The sequence below is a fragment of the Esox lucius genome, chromosome 5, assembly GCF_011004845.1.
Source record: "Esox lucius isolate fEsoLuc1 chromosome 5, fEsoLuc1.pri, whole genome shotgun sequence".
Taxonomy (NCBI): Eukaryota; Metazoa; Chordata; class Actinopteri; order Esociformes; family Esocidae; genus Esox; species Esox lucius.
Genome location: NC_047573.1, coordinates 21,804,224 through 21,825,286, shown reverse-complemented (window position 1 = coordinate 21,825,286; position 21,063 = coordinate 21,804,224). Strand labels below are relative to the sequence as shown.

Below are 21,063 nucleotides of genomic sequence, written 5' to 3'. Positions count from 1 at the left end.
TGTGGAGATGACATGACGATACGCCACACCGCGGCCGTGTCCGAGTCGCGGGGCACACAGCGCTTGTTCTCTAAGCTCGCCGCTCCGACCTTCCATCTGTCCGCCGCCACGGCCCGGGGTTGACCCGTAGAGGACGGACGGTTCGGCGTTCCTCACTGTCTCTGTGGTCCGCTGAAGGAGAGGTCACGACCCCGCGGGAGGCCGCGCCTCTCCGATGGGGACGACTACGGAGGCGGGTTTCCGGCTCCTCCGTCGACGGCGACGATCGGCTCTCGTTTTGTCGGCCTGGCCCTTTAAGTGAGCCCTGGCGATCGGCGCCTGGCGGCGGAGGGCTTTTTATCAGGCAGGTGGTGTTTATGTGAACTGGAGGGCAGGTTGGAGAGATACGGCCCGGCAACGGAGCACAGATGCAGCAGACATCTGTCCGCGGTCGCACTCCTCCTTCAGGCCAATCTAACAGGCCGCTCTCTCTCCCTTTCTTCCCTGAACTGTATCACAAATCCCTTTCGGTTGGGGGGGGGGGGGGGTGTGTCTCTGTGAGAGTCAGTCAGTGCGGCACCCCCGCTGTTCACTTTGGGAGGTACGGGGGCCTTTGTAGGGGGGGGGGGGGCGCCCTCTCTGTGTCACTTCCAGGGGAAGAGTAGGCTGGGAGGCGGGCGGCCGTGTGACCGGGCTTCTGAGACAGGGGCCTTTGATTCCAGCTTTTTGGTGTCGGGTTCTTTATCTCAGGGCCCGAATGATCACAGCTTCCCTTGAAATGGGGGGGACATGAAGCACTTTTTTTGTCTTTTTGTTAGATTTTCGTGAGCTGTCTTCTTTTTGACGCACACACAAACAGACATATACACACACACACACACACACACACCCATACAGAGCACCCCCCGGGCCCTGCGGCGGATGGCGCTGAAAATGAAACCCACCCCCCTGCCCCAATCAGTTCCAGCATTGGATCATCAGCCAGCTGTGCATTGGGCAGCCGAGGATCTGCCCTAATCCCCCCCACTCTGTTGAGCTCCTTCTGACGGCTTTGAGCCTGGGCTTTAGTCTGTCTGTTTGTTTGTTGGTTTGTTTGCTCTTGTCTTTGTGTCTGTCCCCCCTCCTTCGCTCTGCTCACGGGTGGGGGGGGGGTGGGGGGGGGGGGGGGTTACAGCAAACTTTCAGAAGCGTCACGTGCCAGACACTGATATTCACAACCTAGACACACTTCAATTGGGTGTTTGGTGGTAATGCTCTATACTGAGGCTTGGATGGGAAACGGGCTGTCGGGCTCCAAATATCCCCACCGACGCCACCCCCCCCCCCATCCCCACCAACCCTAGAATTTTATCCACATGAAATTTTGCATCCATTTTAATGACAGCGTTTGAGAAGCATCGCTGGCAGAGCGGGCCCAAAGTTTGGATGGATTCAGAAGCGTGTCCCTGCTCGGAAGGGGGACCTGTGGGCATGAACATGCCCGTTTAAAGTCCCCAATATTTATGACGCCTCTGTCAAAGCAAAGACAGACAAAGCCGAGTGTCTCTCTTGCGGTAAATGGGTGGACAGAACATTCTACATACAAGCGGAGGAACTGTAGTCGGGCCCGTGGTCTAGGTGGAGCCTGCCCGTGTATGTTTTGGATGCCGCCGCTGCCGGACTCCGTGTTACCTTGACCGTTTTGGCCCCCGGATGCCAATGCCGGCCACAGCCGCGTTTCCCATTCACCCGTCTGCCGGCGGTTGTGTACGGGTCCCGTTCAAGCGGTTCTGCGGTGGTGAGATTGTACCACACAGAGATGCGAGGTGTGAGGCATGGCAAGGGTTCCGTGGGTTTCTTTTGACATTTTCAAATAGCTTATTTCCCGGCTGATGCGTCACAGCCACCACCTTCGCTACACTGCGAGCTACCTGAAAGCCCAGTCTCTCCTTCCTGTGACCTTCCGAAACCCCGCGGCAAACCGGGAATCGTTGGGGCCATAGAAACCGAGCTGTCACCCACCGCTGGGTTAGTCATGAAAGGTTTCGCATTTGAACTCGGGATTCCATTAAACATGACACGCTTCTATTCCCTCGCTCGGTGTCTACACTTTGCCCCTCTCCCTTTCTCTCGCTCTCTCTCTTTCCTATTAACGCGGGGAGAGGGAGACAGGCCCTGAAAGGGTGGGATTCTGAAAATGAATAAAATAGTGAACAGATGCGGCTGGATGCCAGGGGGAGATTTATGTGGAGAGCAAAGTCTGTGCGCAGCCGAACTGCTGCAAACTGAGTCGGTGGGAGGCGCTTGTACAATCAGCGCAGGATAAAGGAGCCCGTGACACGCGGGCCTCGCTCCCGTCAAAGTAGTGGTAGTAATGAAATCCCGTCCGCCGCGCTCGCTGCCAACCGAGAGAACCTGTGTTAGCACTTTAGGCTAAGCGCAGGCACCGGCGCTGCCAGGTAGGAGGGCGGGCACCGAGCAGGAGCTGGGCGGCAGCCATCTTGTTCGGGAGCAGATGGCGGCGAGGCTGGCAGGGGAGGGGCTGCTTAGCAGAACTAATCAGACAGTAACGGATAGGGCAGCTGGGAAGGCTGGCGGCCAGGCGGGAGTGTGCAGGGGAACCGCCGAGTGTCATGATGTTGACAGTGGTGTGCCCATTGGCCTGGGATGAGACCTTGCCGCGTCTTCTCGCCTCGCTGTCGGGCGCCCCTCTCCCTGCCACCGTGCCTCGGCCAGCCCGGGCCGCTGACGTGGCAACGCAGAGGCCAACCCACGCCGAGCGAATGTCCTCCTCCGTTCTCCTATCTTCTCTCTCTGTCTCTCTCTCTCTCTCTCCCTTCATCTTTTTGTAACCTTTGCATGTAAGGTACAGAGGGAATTGCAGCTATTTGTTTGGATATTTAGTCAGGGCCTCATGTCAAGTCATCTGTTTGCTGATGAAATAACTATAGATACAGTATTGAACCTTGGAATATTTTGCATTTTTTCATGGTAAATTAAGTTGTGAATTGCCATGGCTCACACAATGCAATATTATCGTTCAATATTATCGTTCACTGAAATGCTTTGCATTTTAAATGATTTGCGATTTGATATTGTGATTTTATTGGTTTTTCACTTTCCTGACATATTGCTTACTATATATTTGTTGCAGAAAGACAAGAGAGGACTATGAGGAACAATTGTTTTTTAAATAGCTGAAATCCAGTTCCGTATTTAAAAGCTAAGTTGCTGAACAAGCTATGAAGGTGCAGGTACAGCCAACTAACAGCAAAGTAAGGATGCAATCATTTGCATGCAAGACGATTCTAAACATCGGCAAATAAAATACATTATGTATTGCTATTTTATAGGGCTAGGCGAAAATTCCTTTTTTGTGTGTTTTCTCATTCTTATTTCCAGTCAGAGGAAGAATGAAGGAATTTGCTTATTAAAAATCGCAGCCTTATTAATTATCAGATGATGACTGTATACATTACAATAAAATCTAGATGTCTGGAAAATGGGACTGTCTTAACCATTCTTGGTTAAATTAATTAAAAGTTCTTAAGACACATTTTATGGCCGGTCAACTTCATCCAGGGCCGGAATTTTACACCAAACATGAATAGTCATCTCATGACAAAGTATCAATGAACGTTATTGCTTTTTGTTTCCCGCCCCGTCGCTGTATCCCTCCATTTCTTCATCCATCCATCTCTCTATCTTGCCGGATGGTACAGAAAAGAATGCAGAGAGCCCTGGGGCAAAATGGAGGCAAATTGGTTGGGTGCAAGTGTTCATGCTTGGGCCAACTCTGCCCAGAGAAAGTGGCCTACTTACTGTTTCTGGAAGACGGGTTACTACTGTACCATCTCTGCTCGTCTCCCTCCTTCTCCCTCCTTTTCCAGAACGAGGCACACTTTTTCATTCCATCACTGGTCTATTATCGCTCTCTCATTATTTGTCACAGTTTGTCACCGCTACAGAGATGATCGAAATACCGTTTAGAAATATAGTTACATTCTTAAATGTATTTACATAACTTACATTTTTAATTTATTTTCATCAGTGTGCTGATAACGGGTAGTCTCTAACCCAACAGTTCTCAAATATAAAATGCTTTATGAATATGCAATATTGTGAAAGTTGAATCAAAAGTGAGCAAACTAAGTTTTGCCATTCCAGTACCTACGAGCGTTGGAGAAAACACATTTTCCTCAGTGTTTCAGTGTCACACTATGGCCTCAAAGTATGCTGGAATGTGTAAATGCACCTGCTGTGTTTTTGTGTGTGTGTCTACAGCACAGGGAAAATGTGTTGAAAGATTAACTGCGGGGGCCTACGGGTTGCGCAGCGGAGAAGTCACTGTCCTGCAGTACAGCTGCATCATTGCGGCCAGAGTTCAAATTGTGGTCATGACATACCGACAATCCCCACGGGCCTCGCATGTGGCGGTGCAAATTGGCTCCGTGCCGTTTTGGGGACGGTGGTGTTGTTCAAAGTCGCCTTGCTTGTTGCGCTCTGGTGACTTTTTGAGGTAGGTCGGGCATCTGCAGACTCAATCATGTCTTTTTGGCCAATTAATGCGTTGTCTTCCATGCGCATGGGTGCGGGAAAGTACTTCCTGTTCGGGCCAGCGGTGTAAAAAGTAGAATGGCTTCGGGAAGATGTGATTTGGAGGTTACGTCGTTGCTGAGATGAGCCGAGGAAACCATCAAGAATGACATGAATAGGAGAAAACAGGGTGAAATTGTACAAATAAGAAAATCTCTCCCGCCCTTCCTGGCCTGGCCGGACTCCACTCTATCAGTCCAGCGCTGGTACCACACGGAGCAGATGGCACTTGGGGTTGATTTCAAAGAGAGGAACCCACACAAAGACATGGTAACGAGAAGGAACAGAGGAATGAGCTGGACACTACCCCCATGGCCCTCCACCTTCCATGTTTTCTCAGTCAGTGGCTGCTGTTCCGGTGGAACACTTTTGATTTGACACCATTTAAGCGGAGGCTGTGCTTTATGTTACTCGACAGTGTGGGTTTGCATGAGGCTGATTGCTAAGGTGGGGGTGGGGGGGAGGGGCTTTTAAAATGAGGCCAGAGGTTGGGGGGCAAGATGTCACATGATTGGGTGTGAGCCCCAGTTTGACAGAGGAAGTGAACTCTAGGACTACATTTCTGTCTGTGTTAATAAAAAAAATTGAAATGCATATTGTATCAAATAAAATATTATTCAAACACCTATTTAAAGCTGTAAGGGCACGGTTTTAATAGATAGATTAGAGGGTTACAATAACTAATACATCAGAGGGTTTATTAGATCCATTAAGGGTTTATTAGAGGGTTACAATAGCTGTAATCCACAGATATAAAAATTTAAGGAATAAAAACCTTATGCATGGGATTTATTCTATTATATTTGGTTGAGACCACATACTGTTATGTCTATACAAATATCATATATCTGCCTGTAATTACACTTTAATAATCAAGCTCTTCTAGAGCCACTTACAATTAGTGTATTTATCTTAAGACAGCCAGATGAGACAAGCACATTTCATAGTCAGAACAGTACATTTTCTCTCAAAAAAGAACGTGTTGGAAATAGCAGTGTTTGGAAGTTATTATCTGCGAAGTCAGTGATTATACAAAGGTGATCATCTGTGTTCCTTTTAGCTATTCAGATTTCTTTAACTTTACAAGAGTGAGAAGGTTTATTTTTTTTTTTGAAGTTTGCATAGGAGTGAAATCTTTTTCTGCAAATGAACGTTTGCTTTCCATCCGTGGGTTGGGAGGACCGGGGGTTGGTGTAGCTGCACTGTATCGGGGGAGTGTTTGTTAAATTGGTGGCGACTGCATTTGGTTCTGCCTGTGACCTTGAGGGGGCTTTGCCGCTCCTTGAAGAAGAAAAGCAGAAGCTGGCGGTAAACAAAGTTCACTTCTGACAGATGGATTGAATGACAGAGAGGTTGCGGGTGCCAGAATAGCCCTGGCAGCGGAGGAAATGTTCAATGCGGTCCAACAGGAGAGGAGGTGTGAACAGGTGCGGGGCTGCTGAAGGAAGAGGGACCAGATGGAGGGAGCCAGAGCCAGTTTAGTTAAAGGAAAAGGGTGGGAGGGAGAGCAGGGAAAAGGGGGAGCGAGTGGGGGGTGGGCGCAGAGGAAAAAGGGATGAGAGCAGAGATGATAGCCCCCAGGACGGAGAGGAGACGAGAGAGATGGGAAGAGAGAGACAGGGAGAATGCGTGGATCAGTGCTCTGCTGTATTAACGATAGCCAGGCTACAGTGTGATGTGTTAGCAATAGCCAGGCTACATTGGGATGTGTTTGCGATAGACAGGCTACAGTGAGATGTGTTAGCGATAGCCAGGGTAGAGTGTGATGAATTAGCGATAGCCAGGGTGGACTGTGATGTGTTAGCGATAGCCAGGGTGGACTGTGATGTGTTAGCGATAGCCAGGGTGGACTGTGATGTGTTAGCGATAGTCAGGGTAGAGTGTGATGAATTAGCGATAGCCAGGGTAGAGTGTGATGAATTAGCGATAGCCAGGGTAGAGTGCGATATATTTGGGATAGCTAGGCTGCAGTGTGACGTGTTAGTGATAGCCAGGCTACAATGTGCTGTTTTAGTGATATCCAGGCAATAGAGTTCCTTTTGATATTTGTCTGCCTTGCAGAGTGAGGGGGAGATGTAAGGAGATCGGCAGATTTAAGTACAACAGTTGCTGAATATATATTCATTTGTACAGTATATATACATAAATATTATATGTATGTACATGGGTATATTTAGCATGTATACAATATGTATGTAAAGGTTTCATTTAAAGAGTATGTGTGTTCTACATAATTAAAATGTAAATAAGCCACTGTATGCCAACCAGTTGGCAGTGTCACACCTAATCATCATTCATTCCCACTCTTTCTACTGTTATTCTTAGCATCAGGATATCACTGTAGAGCTCATTTAACAACAATATACATTAAGCCATAAACAGTAAATGGCAACCGCTACAATTACATTAACATATTCATTTGCCAGATACATTGTAATTAAAATAAAACACATTTTGTTGTCAGGAATAACAGTATGAGAGTTGAATAAGTCAGTGATGAGTTGGTGAGTTTGTGTTTGAAATGGCTTGGGAACATGCTGTCTGATGATCACTGGGCACTGCTAGATTGCTACTATTATATTGTTTTCATTTTTTCTGTTTTGAGGCGGGTAGGAGCATGTGTGTGTTTTAAAGACATTGCACTCCTCCGTGTTCAAATACATCCTAGTTCTGCGTTATGTGCCGTAAAAGTTGCAGACCCGGTTGACACGTTTTTACACTACACAGTGGTGTTGCCGAGCTCTTCTGAAGCCAAGCGGCTGAGTCGTTTTAGGGACCTTAGCATTTGGTCATTCCTGGCCCCGGCTCACGGAGCACCGCAGGGTGCGGCAAACTCTGTGCTCAAATGGGCTGTGGTATTCCAGATCAAATGGGCAACAGCTTGACTAGTACCCACTTAGGCAGCGCTCGGACCACACTTAGTGCTCCAGGACCCAGCCACGTAGTCTGTCGCTGGGACGGGTAGAATGAGTTCCCCCTACCAGGCTGGAAGATCCAGCGCTGCCTTCTGACTCGGTGGACATTAGGCCTCACTCGCATCATTACAGCCAGTGAGCAAACTGAATACGACCCCTGGCCTGAGAAAAGTGGATCGTATGAAATATGTGTAAACAGAGTTCTCATTGTGGGCTTTGTTGATAAAAAAAATTCTCAAAGAAAGGTGGCCAGGGCTGGTCTTAGTCCTTTGGGGGACATGGGTGAGATTTGGTTTGTGGGGCCCCCACCCCATGACAGAAATATGTTTTTGTGAAATATTTTTTATATCTTCACAGAAGAGAGATGTTTTAGTTTTAAAGTTCATTTCCTGCCTGGTTTCTGTAATTGCACACATTTTGCAATGAGTTTAAAAGGGTATGTTTTTACTTTTGGTATAGGGCAGATTTCCTAAACCCGTTGCACTCACACGACTCCCTCAGGTGACTCAAACACCTGTGAAGCTGGCTGATGTCATGAGTTGCGTGAGCCTGCCCTCACAATTGTTGACTGATGTGACTTTATGATTGGAAGAGCAATGTGGAAGAAAAGGCTTGGATTGGTGCCTGTAATGCCAGAGATGGTTAAAGCCGTATTTTACTGTAGGTTATACAATGGATATAAAAAGTCTACACACCCCTGTTAAAATGCCAGGTTTTTGTGATGTAAAAGAATAAGACAAAGATAAATCATGTCAGAACTTTGAATGTGACCTATAATGTGAACAATTCAATTGAAAAACAAACTTAAATCTTTGAGGTTATTGTAAGAACCTTACAGTAACCTGGTTGCATAAGTGTGCTCACCCTCTTATAACTGGGGATGTGGCTGAGTTCAGAATTAACCAATCACATTCAAACTCATGTTAAATAGAAGTCATTACACACGTGCCATCATTTAAAGTGACTCTGATTAATCACAAATAAAATTAAGCTGTTCCTGACATTTTCTTAGTTCTTAGTTTCTTAGTAAATGTATGATTACTATATGCATATATGTAATTACTTAAAATATGAGTTTAACAGTTTTCCTTCCAAATACATCTTTAATAAAGCATGTTATTGAGACCATCTATTCTGTGTTGGCATATCCCAAAAATAGAAAGGTGTAGATACATACTAGTCATTAAAAATATGCATTCCAGTTGACTGCTAGCTCAACTGCTGATAAACCAACTCATCCTGTTTGATCTTGTACTCTAGTAGAAAGTGGCATGCTTTCTTTTCTTTTTACAATATTTAAAAATGTTTTTCTCTGTAATTTATGTTTTGGCTACAAGTACAAATACAGGATGAGTTATAAAAATTATTTGAATATGAGTATAAAGAATATTAATTAAAAAGTTTGATTTTCACTGGGAAGTTGCTTTAATGTCCTCAATGATGCCATTCTTTTATCAGCAAAACAGAGAAATTATATTTCAGAACAACTAAGTAGGCTGAATCAGTACACAAAAATACATCTAAATTATGATACATGTGAAAGGGGCAACCGAGAGTTGCAACTTCTATTTTTGAACCTATATATTAATTATACATCTCTGTTTTATTCTTGAAAAATATAACTTCTAAATGCCTTATGATCTTAGTTTGAATTGTATTATCCAATATCCAATGTTTCTAAGCACAGTAAAGGTAAACAAACCTTTACAGCCTGAAAACAAGGTTGAAACTATAATGTTGACATCATGGACGGTCTGACCTTACATCCATAGTTCTATAAACTGAGCCCCATCGAGCAGCTTTCAACAGAAACGGGGCAGTTACAGCGCCTTGCTATTGTTTCAACTGTTCACTCCCGCTTTAAGTGCCACGAGCCCATCACCATTACCTGAGTCATACCAGCCAAGGACAACAACGTATCGAGGAAGAACATGTCGAACTTCCACTCTTTCGCTCTCTTCTGAGTGCAGGTGATCTTGGCCTCCTGGCTGAAAACCTCAAACCCCCCCCCCCTCCCCCACACACACACACAGTCTTTCATCATCCTCTAGTCCTCTCGGAAAAACTTTCTGGCCGGCTGTCTCATGCTAATTGGTAGATAAACACCACCGGTGCGAGGCTGGGGCCCCCCTGGAAACAAACAGTAACAAATGGCTGGCTGTGAGGGTTGTCGGAGCCCATGCTGGGCGCTGGTGTGGGGATGGATGGTGTTTTAGGCCGCTGTTCAAGCACCGCAGGGGGCCGGGCGGGCGGCCTCTCTCTCCTGGTCTCCCGGGCAGGCGCATCACCACCCGACACCCCGCCCGCGTTCACACTCCAGACGACAGCAGGCCTGGAGGAACGGTCACTTTGGAGCCCTGTTCCAAAACACAGTGTGGGAGAAAAGTTTGCTCGCTTCCTTTTCGTTCGCTCCCTTCAACGCTTCGCGACTGAAGAGAGTTTTCGTTTTTTGTTGTCCTTCCTTCTCACTTTGATGACGTTTCCGTTTTGTTGGATTTGCGTTACATTAAAATTTGAAGATAATTGTTTGGTGTGGAGGTTTGAACGCCACGTGATATTGTGTTCTGTGCGCGACACTAGTGGTGCGGTAGTTTTGTTGTGATGTTTGTTACAGCATTGTGGGCTGTTAGATTGGTCTGATATCTGTCTTTGAGTTGGAACAGTAGCATCAGGGACTTTGTAAGAGATGCCTTGTAGTAGCTTACTGTCAGTCCATTTTCACCGTATGTAAACTGTGCATCCCTTTCCCAAAGTCCACCCCAGGGTTAGCAACTAGATTCCACTGTGGGCTGTTTTTTTGTTTGGAGCGGAAAGTCATAATTCTAACAATTTCTGAAAATATTTTGTGTACAGCAAATAGGGGCACCGAGAAGCCCAAGAAGACGTTGCAATTAACACTGTCACACGATTACGTAATGTTTCTAATTTTATTTGTGGCAATACTCTGACACAGATGAAATAGATTAAACTCATTTAACTTTAGTCCAGGTCTTACCAAAAACAAAACCGAATAATTCTGATAATATGCAAAAACCGCGGGCCGCCTGTAGCCAAACCCTCGGTCTACACTGTAGCCAAACCCTCGGTCTACACTGTAGCCAAACCCTCGGTCTACACTGTAGCCAAACCCTCGGTCTACACTGTAGCCAAACCCTCGGTCTACACTGTAGCCAAACCCTCGGTCTACACTGTAGCCAAACCCTCGGTCTACACTGTAGCCTACTGTTGCTTTTAGTTCTCAACACTCGGGGGTCTGTTGTCTGGACCCTGAAACTTTTACGCTTTGACCCCTCCTGAGCTCCTCTATTCATCTTTCTGTCTCTCCATTCCATGCCTACCTCTCTTTTCACCCTCCCACCATCTCTCTCTGTCTCTCAGGCAGGAGAAGGAGAATGCAGAGCGTTGCCGGAGCGAGGACGTGGACGCTCTGACCTTCGCCGCGCAGCAGCACCAGCTAGAGCTGACCCAGAGGCTCCGGCAAACAGAGGAGCAGCATGAGCTGAGCGGTGGGTGTCGGGTGGCGCGCCCCTCAGCCTGCCAAGAATAAACTTCACCCCTACCCCCCCCCCGCCATCCCCACTCGCCCACACCGCGCCGTGAGCGGCGGCATCAGGAACACCTGTAACCTTTGGCTGGCCGAAGGGAACAGATGCTCGGCGCTCCAGAGGATGGCCGTTACGTATTAGTTAGCGTTTAGAAAGGGGAAAAATGGCGCCGCGTTGCCCACTGTCTGTTGATTTTCCGAGTGCTGCTCTCACATCTGTGGCACCATCTGGATCCGGCGAGTTTATTTACCTGCGTTTGAGAAAGTTGAAGCATGCTGATTGCCAGAACAAAGCCTCGGGAAAACAAAGGGCTTCTTTTTGGCGCGCCTCGTGGCACACATGTTGTCTAAAGAGAAATGGCATCAGAAGCTCAGCAGGAAGCTCTCTGGGCCTATGGAATTAGTCCTTTAATACCACACACCACTTCCTTCTCTAAAGCATATAATGGCCTCTCTCACCAGCTAATTAGTTTTCTCTCCCCCCCCCGGCCACCCACTCCTTTTCTCTCCTCCCTCCCCTTCTAAACAGTTTGGTTTTTAGTAGTTGTAGACAGAATAGCCTCTAGATGATGTGTTTTTTCTCCCTCTCTCTCTTTACCCTGTTTGTTTTCACTCCCAGTTTGTTTGTCTTTGTATCTCGTTTCTCTCTATGGCCTAGCATTGCCCAGCCGCTTTCAAAGCCCGTCAGCTAATTAAAGATACTTTGGACAAGTTTTTTTCTGCTCCCAGCCTGCGACCCAACTTTTTTCAGACGGTTTATTTTCACACCCAAAAAAAAAGATTCTCACACCACTTCCCAAATATCTCGATTTGCTTTTGTGTGTCTCTTCTGCATCCTTTGTCTATTTGGGTCCTAATGGCTAACAGGCTTTTATGGAGTTTCTCTATAAACTGGCAGACTCCAACCATAAACCACCGTGACAAAATCCTTTTAGAGCGAACATGAAACCAGCTCATCCTGACCAGATTAACTGTGCCGAGTTAGTAATTACTCCCTATATGATGTACAGTCACAGTTCATTTCGCCCCCCCTGAGTTTAGAGTTGTCTCTCAAGATTTTGTTTCCGGTTCAGCCATTGACCGGTGGAATCCAACCTATGAAAAGCAATTACTTTCACCTCTGAATGAAAGGAATCTGGCGAGCGTGTCTCAGCGGCCAGACATACAGCAATAAACTATAAACTACCCTTAGTCAGCCAGACTGTGTTTGGTAAACGCGTTTGTTCTGCTTTGAATGCAAGCTAAGTCAAAACTCTTCCTGAGCTCTCCCGCGTGAAGCCCTTGAGATCTAAGCCTGGAAGAGTCACATGCGTATACCCTCATCTGCTATTTCACAGAACAGGAAACCGTTGAAAGGCTCTTTATGAATCTGAGGTGCTTTTGAGAAGAATGCAGTCCTTCATGAGTTCCATTGTGACAGAGCGAGCAGGTGGAGTGTACACCATTCAAAACTTGGGGCATTTAAAAAAGAAAATGGTGAAAAAAATAAATAGAATAAACATATGTTAGAGCTGGTACCGTCGCACAGTGTTTCAAAGACTGATCAAAGTCGAGCGCCGGATCGCTCCGAAAAAGTCAGAAGTCAATCTATGAGCACATGAGACAAGGCCAGGTAACCTACATTAGTAAACAACTCTCTTTATAATTCAGTAGTTTCTTTAAACAACAATGCGTGGTGAATCTGCTGAAAGATACTGTTGTATCACTCATTTTCTCAATCAAACAGTTGTTCTGTCACTTGGTCAGTCTGGCTGTTAGTTAGACAGTCAGTCAGTGGGTTTATTCATGTAATGAATTTGGCTATGAAGAAACATACTGTAATTCACTATATATTGCCTATATACTTGTACATTAGATGTTGGGTTAATGTGTGGATAATGGTGGTGGTCTTATGTCCCCTTGACAGTGGCTGAGCTGGAGGGCTTGCTCAGCTCCCAGAATGCACTGATAGGAAAGCTGACCGAGGAGTGTCGCAGTCTGGGGGCCAAACTGGAGATGCTGACTGAGACCAGCAGGTAACACACACGTTTGACCTTTTCCTAATCTTGTGTAGAACCCAAACCTTAATCCCATTCAAAATACTATTTTTACCCCACTGTAACCCAGAAATCAAACCCAAACCCGCAACCCCTATATTTACCCAGACACCTGATGTAAATTGCGTTTCCGGGGAGACCACTGCAATCTGTTTTTTTGTCTTGGACCATATTGGATGAGGAGAACTGTGCGGTACATGTGCAGATTGTGAAATCTGTTTTCTGTGGCACTGGTTCTTTGTGATGGAGTCCCGACACTGTGCTGTTTAAGGACTGCTGTTGTACAGGGCCCCACCAACCATCCACACACACACACACAGATAAATGAAACTACACACGGACACACACACGGATATATGAAATGACACACGGACACACACGTATATATGAAACGACACACGGACACACACACAGATAAATGAAACAACACACGGACACACACACGGATATAAGAAACGACACACGGACACACACGGATATAAGAAACGACACACGGACACACACAGATATATGAAACGACACACGGACACACACGGATATATGAAACGACACACGGACACACACGGATATATGAAACGACACACGGACACATACACGGATAAATGAAACGACACACGGACACACACACACACATATATGAAATGACACACAGACGGACACACACGGATATATGAAACGACACACGAACACACATACACGGGATATATGAAATGACACACACACACACACAGATGGACACATACACGGGTAAATGAATAGACACGGACACACGCACACACACACAGATAGAGATTTATGAAACAACACACAGACGGACAGAAGCGGATATATGAAAAGACACGGACAGACATGTGAAATGACACACGGATATGCACACACCCACACACACACACACACTGATATATGAAAAGACACAGACGGACACACACTGACACACAGATATTATAAAAAGGGACGGGGACACACACATGGACACACAGGGGGTCACATTTGTTACCTCAGGCCTCTGGGCCAGTCAGCTGTTAAAACAGTGAAAAGCACATTAGTCACATCACAGCCCCCAATCTGCCACAGCCAGACAGCCCAACCTTCCAAGGTCCTCTCAAGCCCCTATACCGGGCAGGAGAGACATTACAGCACAGTCTCATCTCCAGAACACCCACCCGCACGCAAATCCCAACGTCAACAGGTCCTAAAACAATGACCAGCCGCCGCGTCTCTGTTCATCGCGCACTCGCCCGCGCACACGTCTAGCCAAGAAACCGCTACGCCACGCTGCGTCGACCTGACTCAGCGCGTGGTCGTGGCGGCTATCGGTTGTTGCGTCCGCGGGCTGTTTCAGCTCCTGATGCCTCGTGCTTAATGCGCCTTCTAAAGCCGTGCCGGCCCACTAGCCAGATGAACGCGCTGTTATTCTGCACTGCTGCCCTCGACAATGAACCGGGAACAGGGGCGTTGTCCTCCGCTACGGCCCCTCTACAGACCACTTGAAAACGTCAAGCCAATAGTCAGCCGCCTGTTTCGGCCTACTGGAATGCGGGTTGAGTTAGGCCCTGACCGTGGGTTGGGCCTGGGCTGCCACTCCTGAAGAGTGGTGGCTGAGTGCTCAAGCTGGTTGTCATCCGTTAACACTCCTGTCATCCGCCCGCTCTTACGATACAGCGTGTCTACGACTCGTACTTTTAAAAGCAACTGATTTCAGCTGGATGTCTTTAAATGGCCGCGGCAGCCGCCCTCGCCCGGATCACACGGTTGGAGAGGCAGGGGCTGGTTCTCTCTAATGGGGTGGACTTGGCGGAGTTGGATCACGGTTGATGTTGCTGCGAGAATCATTGCGGTTTCAGCATCCTGGGTTTCCACCTGTTGTAAGCCCTGGAAGCTCTGCAGACATTAACAGCCCACACCTGGCAGGCAGCTCATTGTATTACTAAATTCAAGGGGAAGGGCCCTGTAGTGTTTTCCAATAGTCATATCAACGGCCGTAATGCAATGCTTGGTAATGTGTAGAATGTTTGTATGTTATCAGGAGTGAGGTGGAGCAGCTGTCCCTGGAGAAGGAGCATCTCGAAGAGCGTGTGGAGAAGCTGGGAGCGCGCTGTACAGAGATGGAGGAGCAATGTGTTCAGCATGGCAGGATGCATCAACGCATGAAGAACAGGTACTGGCACGCACGCACGCACGTGCCCACACACAGACAAAGATAGCTGATAGAGATTATGGAAGGATATTGCTAACCAATAGAAGTGAGAACGAGATTTTCTAGGATCTAGAATTAATCCTTTTCATGTTGAACAAGTTCTGAATTGAGGACAGTGGAGGAGACCATGAATAGTGAACTCCTTTTGAGTCTATCGGTGTTGTGGTACAGGTGTGTGTTTTAATATTGTGTGATAGTGGCCTATGTTGTGTTATGTGTGTGTTGTGTTATGTGTGTGTGTAATAGTGGCCTCCATTCTGTATTATGTAATATGAGTGTGTTTACAGTGTGTAATAGTGGCCTCCTTTCTTTGTTGTTTTGTTTGTGTGTTAATGGTGTGTAATAGTGGCCTGGATTCTGTGTTGTGTTTTGTGTGTGTGTTAATGCTGTGTAATAGTGGCCTCTGTTCTGTGTTGTGTTTTGTGCATGTGTTAATGGTGTGTAATAGTGGCCTGTATTCTGTGTTGTGTTTTGTGTGTGTGTTAATGGTGTGTAATAGTGGCCTGTATTCTGTGTTGTGTTTTGTGTGTGTGTTAATGCTGTGTAATAGTGGCCTCTGTTCTGTGTTGTGTTTTGTGCATGTGTTAATGGTGTGTAATAGTGGCCTGTATTCTGTGTTGTGTTTTGTGTGTGTGTTACTGGTGTGTAATAGTGGCCTGTATATAGCAGTCTGTGTTGTGTTATATGTGTGTGTTAACAGTGTAATAGTGGCCCCTGTTCTGTGTTTTGTTAAATGTGTGTATTTATTTGTGTGTAATAGTGGCTTGTATACACTACTCTGTGTTATGTTATCTGGGTGTCTGCTAATAGTGAGTAATAGTGACCTGTATTCTATGTTGTGTTATGTGTGTGTGTGTTAACAGTGTGTAATTGTGGCCTGTATTCTGTGTTGTGTTATGTGTGTGTTAATAGTATTTATAGTGGGAGTTAAAACTGTACAACACAGCCAAAACCGCCGAGCCCCAGGGCCGACCGGCACCTAGCCTGGCACCTAGCCCAGCACCTAGCCTGGCACCTAGCCCAGCACCCACCTAGCAATGCGACGTGGGCGAGGATTTGTAGGTGTCACTGCTGCACTCCGACGAGGCCTCTGCTGGGACCCCCCGCCACCCCCCACTTCCCACAACGTAACACAAGATATTGCTTAACACCCACTGTCACAAATGTGCCAAGAAGAAGAGTAGAGAGTGAAAAACTGTCAAAAAACAAAGTTCTGAGAAAACAGCAGCTGTCCGGCTTGTTGTGAATCCCCATCTCCCAGCAGGCCCAGTTGAAGAATAGAGGCCTGTTGGCTGTAGATGTGTGGAGAAATCTGTACGATTCACCTTTTCTTCTTGCCAATCTCCATATACTGTACTATAAGTAATGTTTTCGGGGTCAACTTGTTTCAGCACTGCAAATGAACCTTTTAAGGCGAGCTTGGTCTTTTCCCTGTCAACACATATATAGGCACGTGCACAGTTCTAAACATTACTTGCTGTTGTGGCTGCATGGGAAGAATCCACAGACGGTCTGTAATCTGATGTAATCTTTAATGTACCTCTGCGATATGAAACGAGATATTCTGTTGCTAAAGAAGTGGAAATGTGGCAGCGCTGCATGTGATTAACAGAGGCATTAGGATGTGCGGGGGAGGCATGTAGTTAGATTCTGGAAGATTGTTACAGAGACCGATCTGATCAGAACAGAAATACTCATCAGTGGTGTAAAAGGACGACGCGGTCCGAAGAGAACGGACAACCCGCCGTTCAGGGAGCCACCTGGACCCAAGTTCTTTTTATTATTTTCTTTTAAAGCATGGTTTGACATCACTTTGGATCAAGGGGCCTCGCCAGGTTTTTCTCCGTCTGGGCTCGGGGATTCGAACCATTGTCGTTTTAGTCACGAGCCCAACACTAACCGCTAAAGTATATGCCGTCTTGTGTTATTGCATAAATACAGGGTGGTGGGTGTTATTTTGTGTCCTAATTGGCGTTGTGTTCCTGAGCCAGGTGTAGATAGGAAATAACAGTAGAGGACGGTGACAAGCACGACTCCGTTCCAACGAGGTGTCGGAAAGGTACTTCGCCGGGTGATTCCCTGGTGTGTTCAGTAGTCTTCATGGGCACAGCGGGCACACTGCCCCGGCACACGGGGGTTAAGGTGTACGTGTTAACAAGCGGGTGCAAATGGGTTCACCCAACATGCCAATAGCCAAGGCTCCGCCCTCCAGCCCGTATTCTCGATCGAGCTCAATCTGTGCTGTGAAGAGCTGCAACAGCCCGGTGCGTATGGAACATTTGGAAAATCAGCTTGATTTATTTTTACATTTGGGGGGGAGAATGCCAAGCTACACAGGGGTTTTAGCACATAATGTTTTCGCTCCTGAATTTATTTATTTATTTATAGTATTAATGTGTTTGGGTTTTTTTTGCCCAGAGATTAGGGAAAGAGAGCGCTGAAACAAAGCCAGCAGAAGGGTGTCTATTTATCTGGCCATTATAACATTCTGTTCAGAGAATGTATCAGGAACAAATCATGTATTATTGTTCCATATTTCATCTGTTTGTGTTTTTGTTCTGTTCAGTGTTTTAAATGTAGCTCCTTATTTGGGGAACTGTTGTGATAATGGGTTAATGACAAAAAAAAACTTTTGACTAATTTTCCTAAATTTCGTTTTTTTTTTATGACCCTAGTAGCAGTATCAGATAAGAAATATCTTAGTCCAAGTCTTTTAATGTATCTGTAAACATTACAATGGATTTGTCTAATACATTAGGAAACTGTGTTTCTAATACTGTGTTTCTGGCTTCATCATGTGTACAGTATCTAGAGTGGCTTTGGATAGAATTCAGACCATTTCACTTTCTCTGCATTTTGTTGTGTTACAGAATTAATTTATAATTTATTCAGTTAATTAGAAATTGTTGACAATTTATTGAAAAGTGAAAAACTTAAATATCCACTTTGCCATGACTCTCCACATTGATTTTGGATCATGTGTCCTTTGATCATCCTTGAGATGTCTCTAGAACTTGATCAGAGTCCACCTGTATCAAATTAAACTGATTGGACATGGAAAATATCTGTCTATATAAGGTCCCCCACTTCACAGAGCACATCAGAGCAAAATCCCCCAAAAAGCCATGAAGTGCAAAGAACTCTCCATAGGCCACCAAGATCATTGTAAAAAATGTATTAAGTATTGAAAGTTCCCAGGAGCACAGTGGGTGTCATCATTGTGAAATGGAAGAGGTGGGAGTTGACTGTCCGGCTTAATTAAGTAACCGGGCACGACAGGCCTTGGTTAGGTTAAGTAACCGGGCACGACAGGCCTTGGTCAGGTTAAGTAACCGGGCACGACAGGCATTGGTTAGGTTGCATTGGTTAGGTTAAGTAACCGGGCAAGACAGGCATTGGTTAGGTTAAGTAACCGGGCAAGACGGGCATTGGTTAGGTTAAGTAACCGGGCAAGACAGGCATTGGTCAGGTTAAGTAACCGGGCAAGACAGGCATTGGTGTGTATTCGGTGCATCTGTGAATGTCCTTGAGTGGCCCAGCCAAAGCCCGGACTTGAACCCCATTGAACATCTGTGAGGAGACTTTGAGAATATCGGAAAGGGAGATACTACCCAAATCCAGGGGTGCAAAGCTTGTAGAGGCATACCCAAGAAGACTATTAGCTGTGATTACTGCCAAATAAATAAATACATTGGCACATATTTCAAAAAACACGTTTTTGCTTTGTCATTATGGATAATAGTGGGTATATTGATTGACTTTTTTTCATTCATTAAAATTATAATTTATAATAACAAAATGTGGAGTGGGCCTGAACACTTTCCAAAGCCACTGTAGATACATCAAATAATTTAATGAATAGACAATGAAATGTAATTAAATTGGATTATTGAATGGATACATTATTGATTTGACTGGATTTTAGAATGGACTAAGCCATCAGATGATGACCAGCTAGTATACTAATATACAGTAGAAAGCAATCTTTTATTGAATGATAGAAGAGATCCAGAAGCAAATACATTTTTCCTTTTTAAACAGGAACACAATTAAGCACGCCTGTTCAAACTGCAGATTAATCAAGCCCACTCCAGTTTTTTCAAGTGTGCCATACAATTCAAGCTCATTTTACGACCTTCCAGACTCTAAACAGATGTGCCGTTACATTGACATTTACACATAAATACCCCTTCAGACACCAAGCTACGTAACAGTGAATAGTTGCTAAGGGTTTGCAAGCATAGCTCCTGACGGTCGGATGCCGACGCTCCTTTGCTTGACTAGTGGTTTTACCCACACTTCTGCCAGTCTGCATCAAGTGCCACGCCATGTCCTCACCCCCTGCAGCTGTCAGCATGCTCCTTCACCAATTATCACCAGCTCTCTGACACACACACACACACACGCGCGCACGCTAGCGTCTTGCATCGCGGCCCTTTATAAGGAGAGCAGTAATGTATACGCAGATGTGCCGTTAAATCTACAGGCTTCTGTCAGCCATATGGCCCCACAAAGAAAGATGGTGTGTGCGTCTGGAGGAGTGGGGCGAGGGATGGAGGGCCATGTGCGAGAGCAGCACAGGCAGTTGTTGGAGCTGTGTTGGGGAAAAGGCTCCAGGAGATTTGGGTAATGGAACAAATGGCGGACGGCGGCCTGGGAACAGCCTCGCCACTGCCGGGGGAGACCGAGGGCCCCCGGGCCAGGGCTGCTTCATCTGATTCTCTGCCATCCACCCCCACACCCCTTCTCCTCGGCCCCCACAACCCCCCTTCACCCTATCTTCTCTCCCTGAACTCATACTGTGCTGCCATCTCCCCAGGAACAGTCAGACTCTCCTCAAACTTTTCATTTGCAAATTAAGTTGGCAGAGGAAGATGCAGAAAGTGGTGTGTGAATATTAATATACGAAGAATCATAAGTCCTGACAAGTAACCTTTTGCAAATCTGGCCAAGTGAAAAATGATTAAGCTTACGGTTAATATTAGAAATAAGGTTGAAGGATATGACTGGTGGTTTTGGTTGTGGTTTGTGTGCATGTGGTAGTCATTTTACCTGAAAATCCACACAAGTACTGTATAGTAGAACAAGTGTGTGTGGTTTTGATTGTGGTGTGTGCGCGTGTGGTTATTATTTGTGGTGTGTGTGTTTCTGGTAATAATAGTGGTGGTGTGTGTCGTTGATGGTTATACTACAGTCTCATCTCTGTTTCAGCTATTCTATGAAGAGCAGGATTGTTTTAGACTTGTTTTAGCCTCCTTAGTGTTTTCTTTTCTAAAAGCTAAAGTTTGAATATATATTTTTCCATAGCTGCCAAATTCCTGACTTAATGACATTCGTTTACCGATGAAACATTAACATTTCCTTGACATTTCAATATGTGAACGATCTTTAACCGAGTTGCTGTTGATAGCGAAAGACATCCCCCTGAGTGCCAGTAGAACGCGGACGTCTCAAGCTATATCAGAACAGTCCTCCTCTCTGGATTGGTACTCTCCTGTGAGGGGGCTCTAGTGGTTCTCCTTCCTCCCTCTGTCCTCTGGGTGGCACTGCCGCTCCCCCCTTTGTCCCTCACCCTCCCCCTGTCCCGCCCAGCTGGCCTGTGTAGCCGGGGGGGCTGCGGCTCGGCGGCCTGCTGAAAGAGCATTGTGAAGCGGTGGTTTTACGGCTCCACTACCGTACGCCGGGCCTGTTTCCCAGGGGGCACGCAAGCTGGAGCGCCGTGCTCCTAACCGGAGTCGTATCGACAGCCCTCTCAGTGTCACACCTTCAACTGAACCATGGGAAATGGCAACGCTGGCACTTTCCCAACCACACGGT

The 21,063-nt window shown here is 46.3% G+C and overlaps 1 protein-coding gene across 3 annotated transcripts in view; it reads left to right on the top strand.

Moving 5' to 3' along the window:
• The window catches only part of sdccag8 (SHH signaling and ciliogenesis regulator sdccag8), a 38,602-nt gene that overhangs the window by 9,850 nt on the left and 7,689 nt on the right, over positions 1-21,063 (top strand). For all 3 annotated transcript variants that reach the window (XM_010888756.3, XM_029120101.2, XM_029120100.2), the window contains 3 exons: positions 10,848-10,975; positions 12,920-13,028; positions 15,076-15,207. In XM_010888756.3, coding sequence (XP_010887058.2) covers positions 10,848-10,975; positions 12,920-13,028; positions 15,076-15,207 — 369 coding nt within the window. The remainder of the gene's footprint in view (positions 1-10,847; positions 10,976-12,919; positions 13,029-15,075; positions 15,208-21,063) is intronic.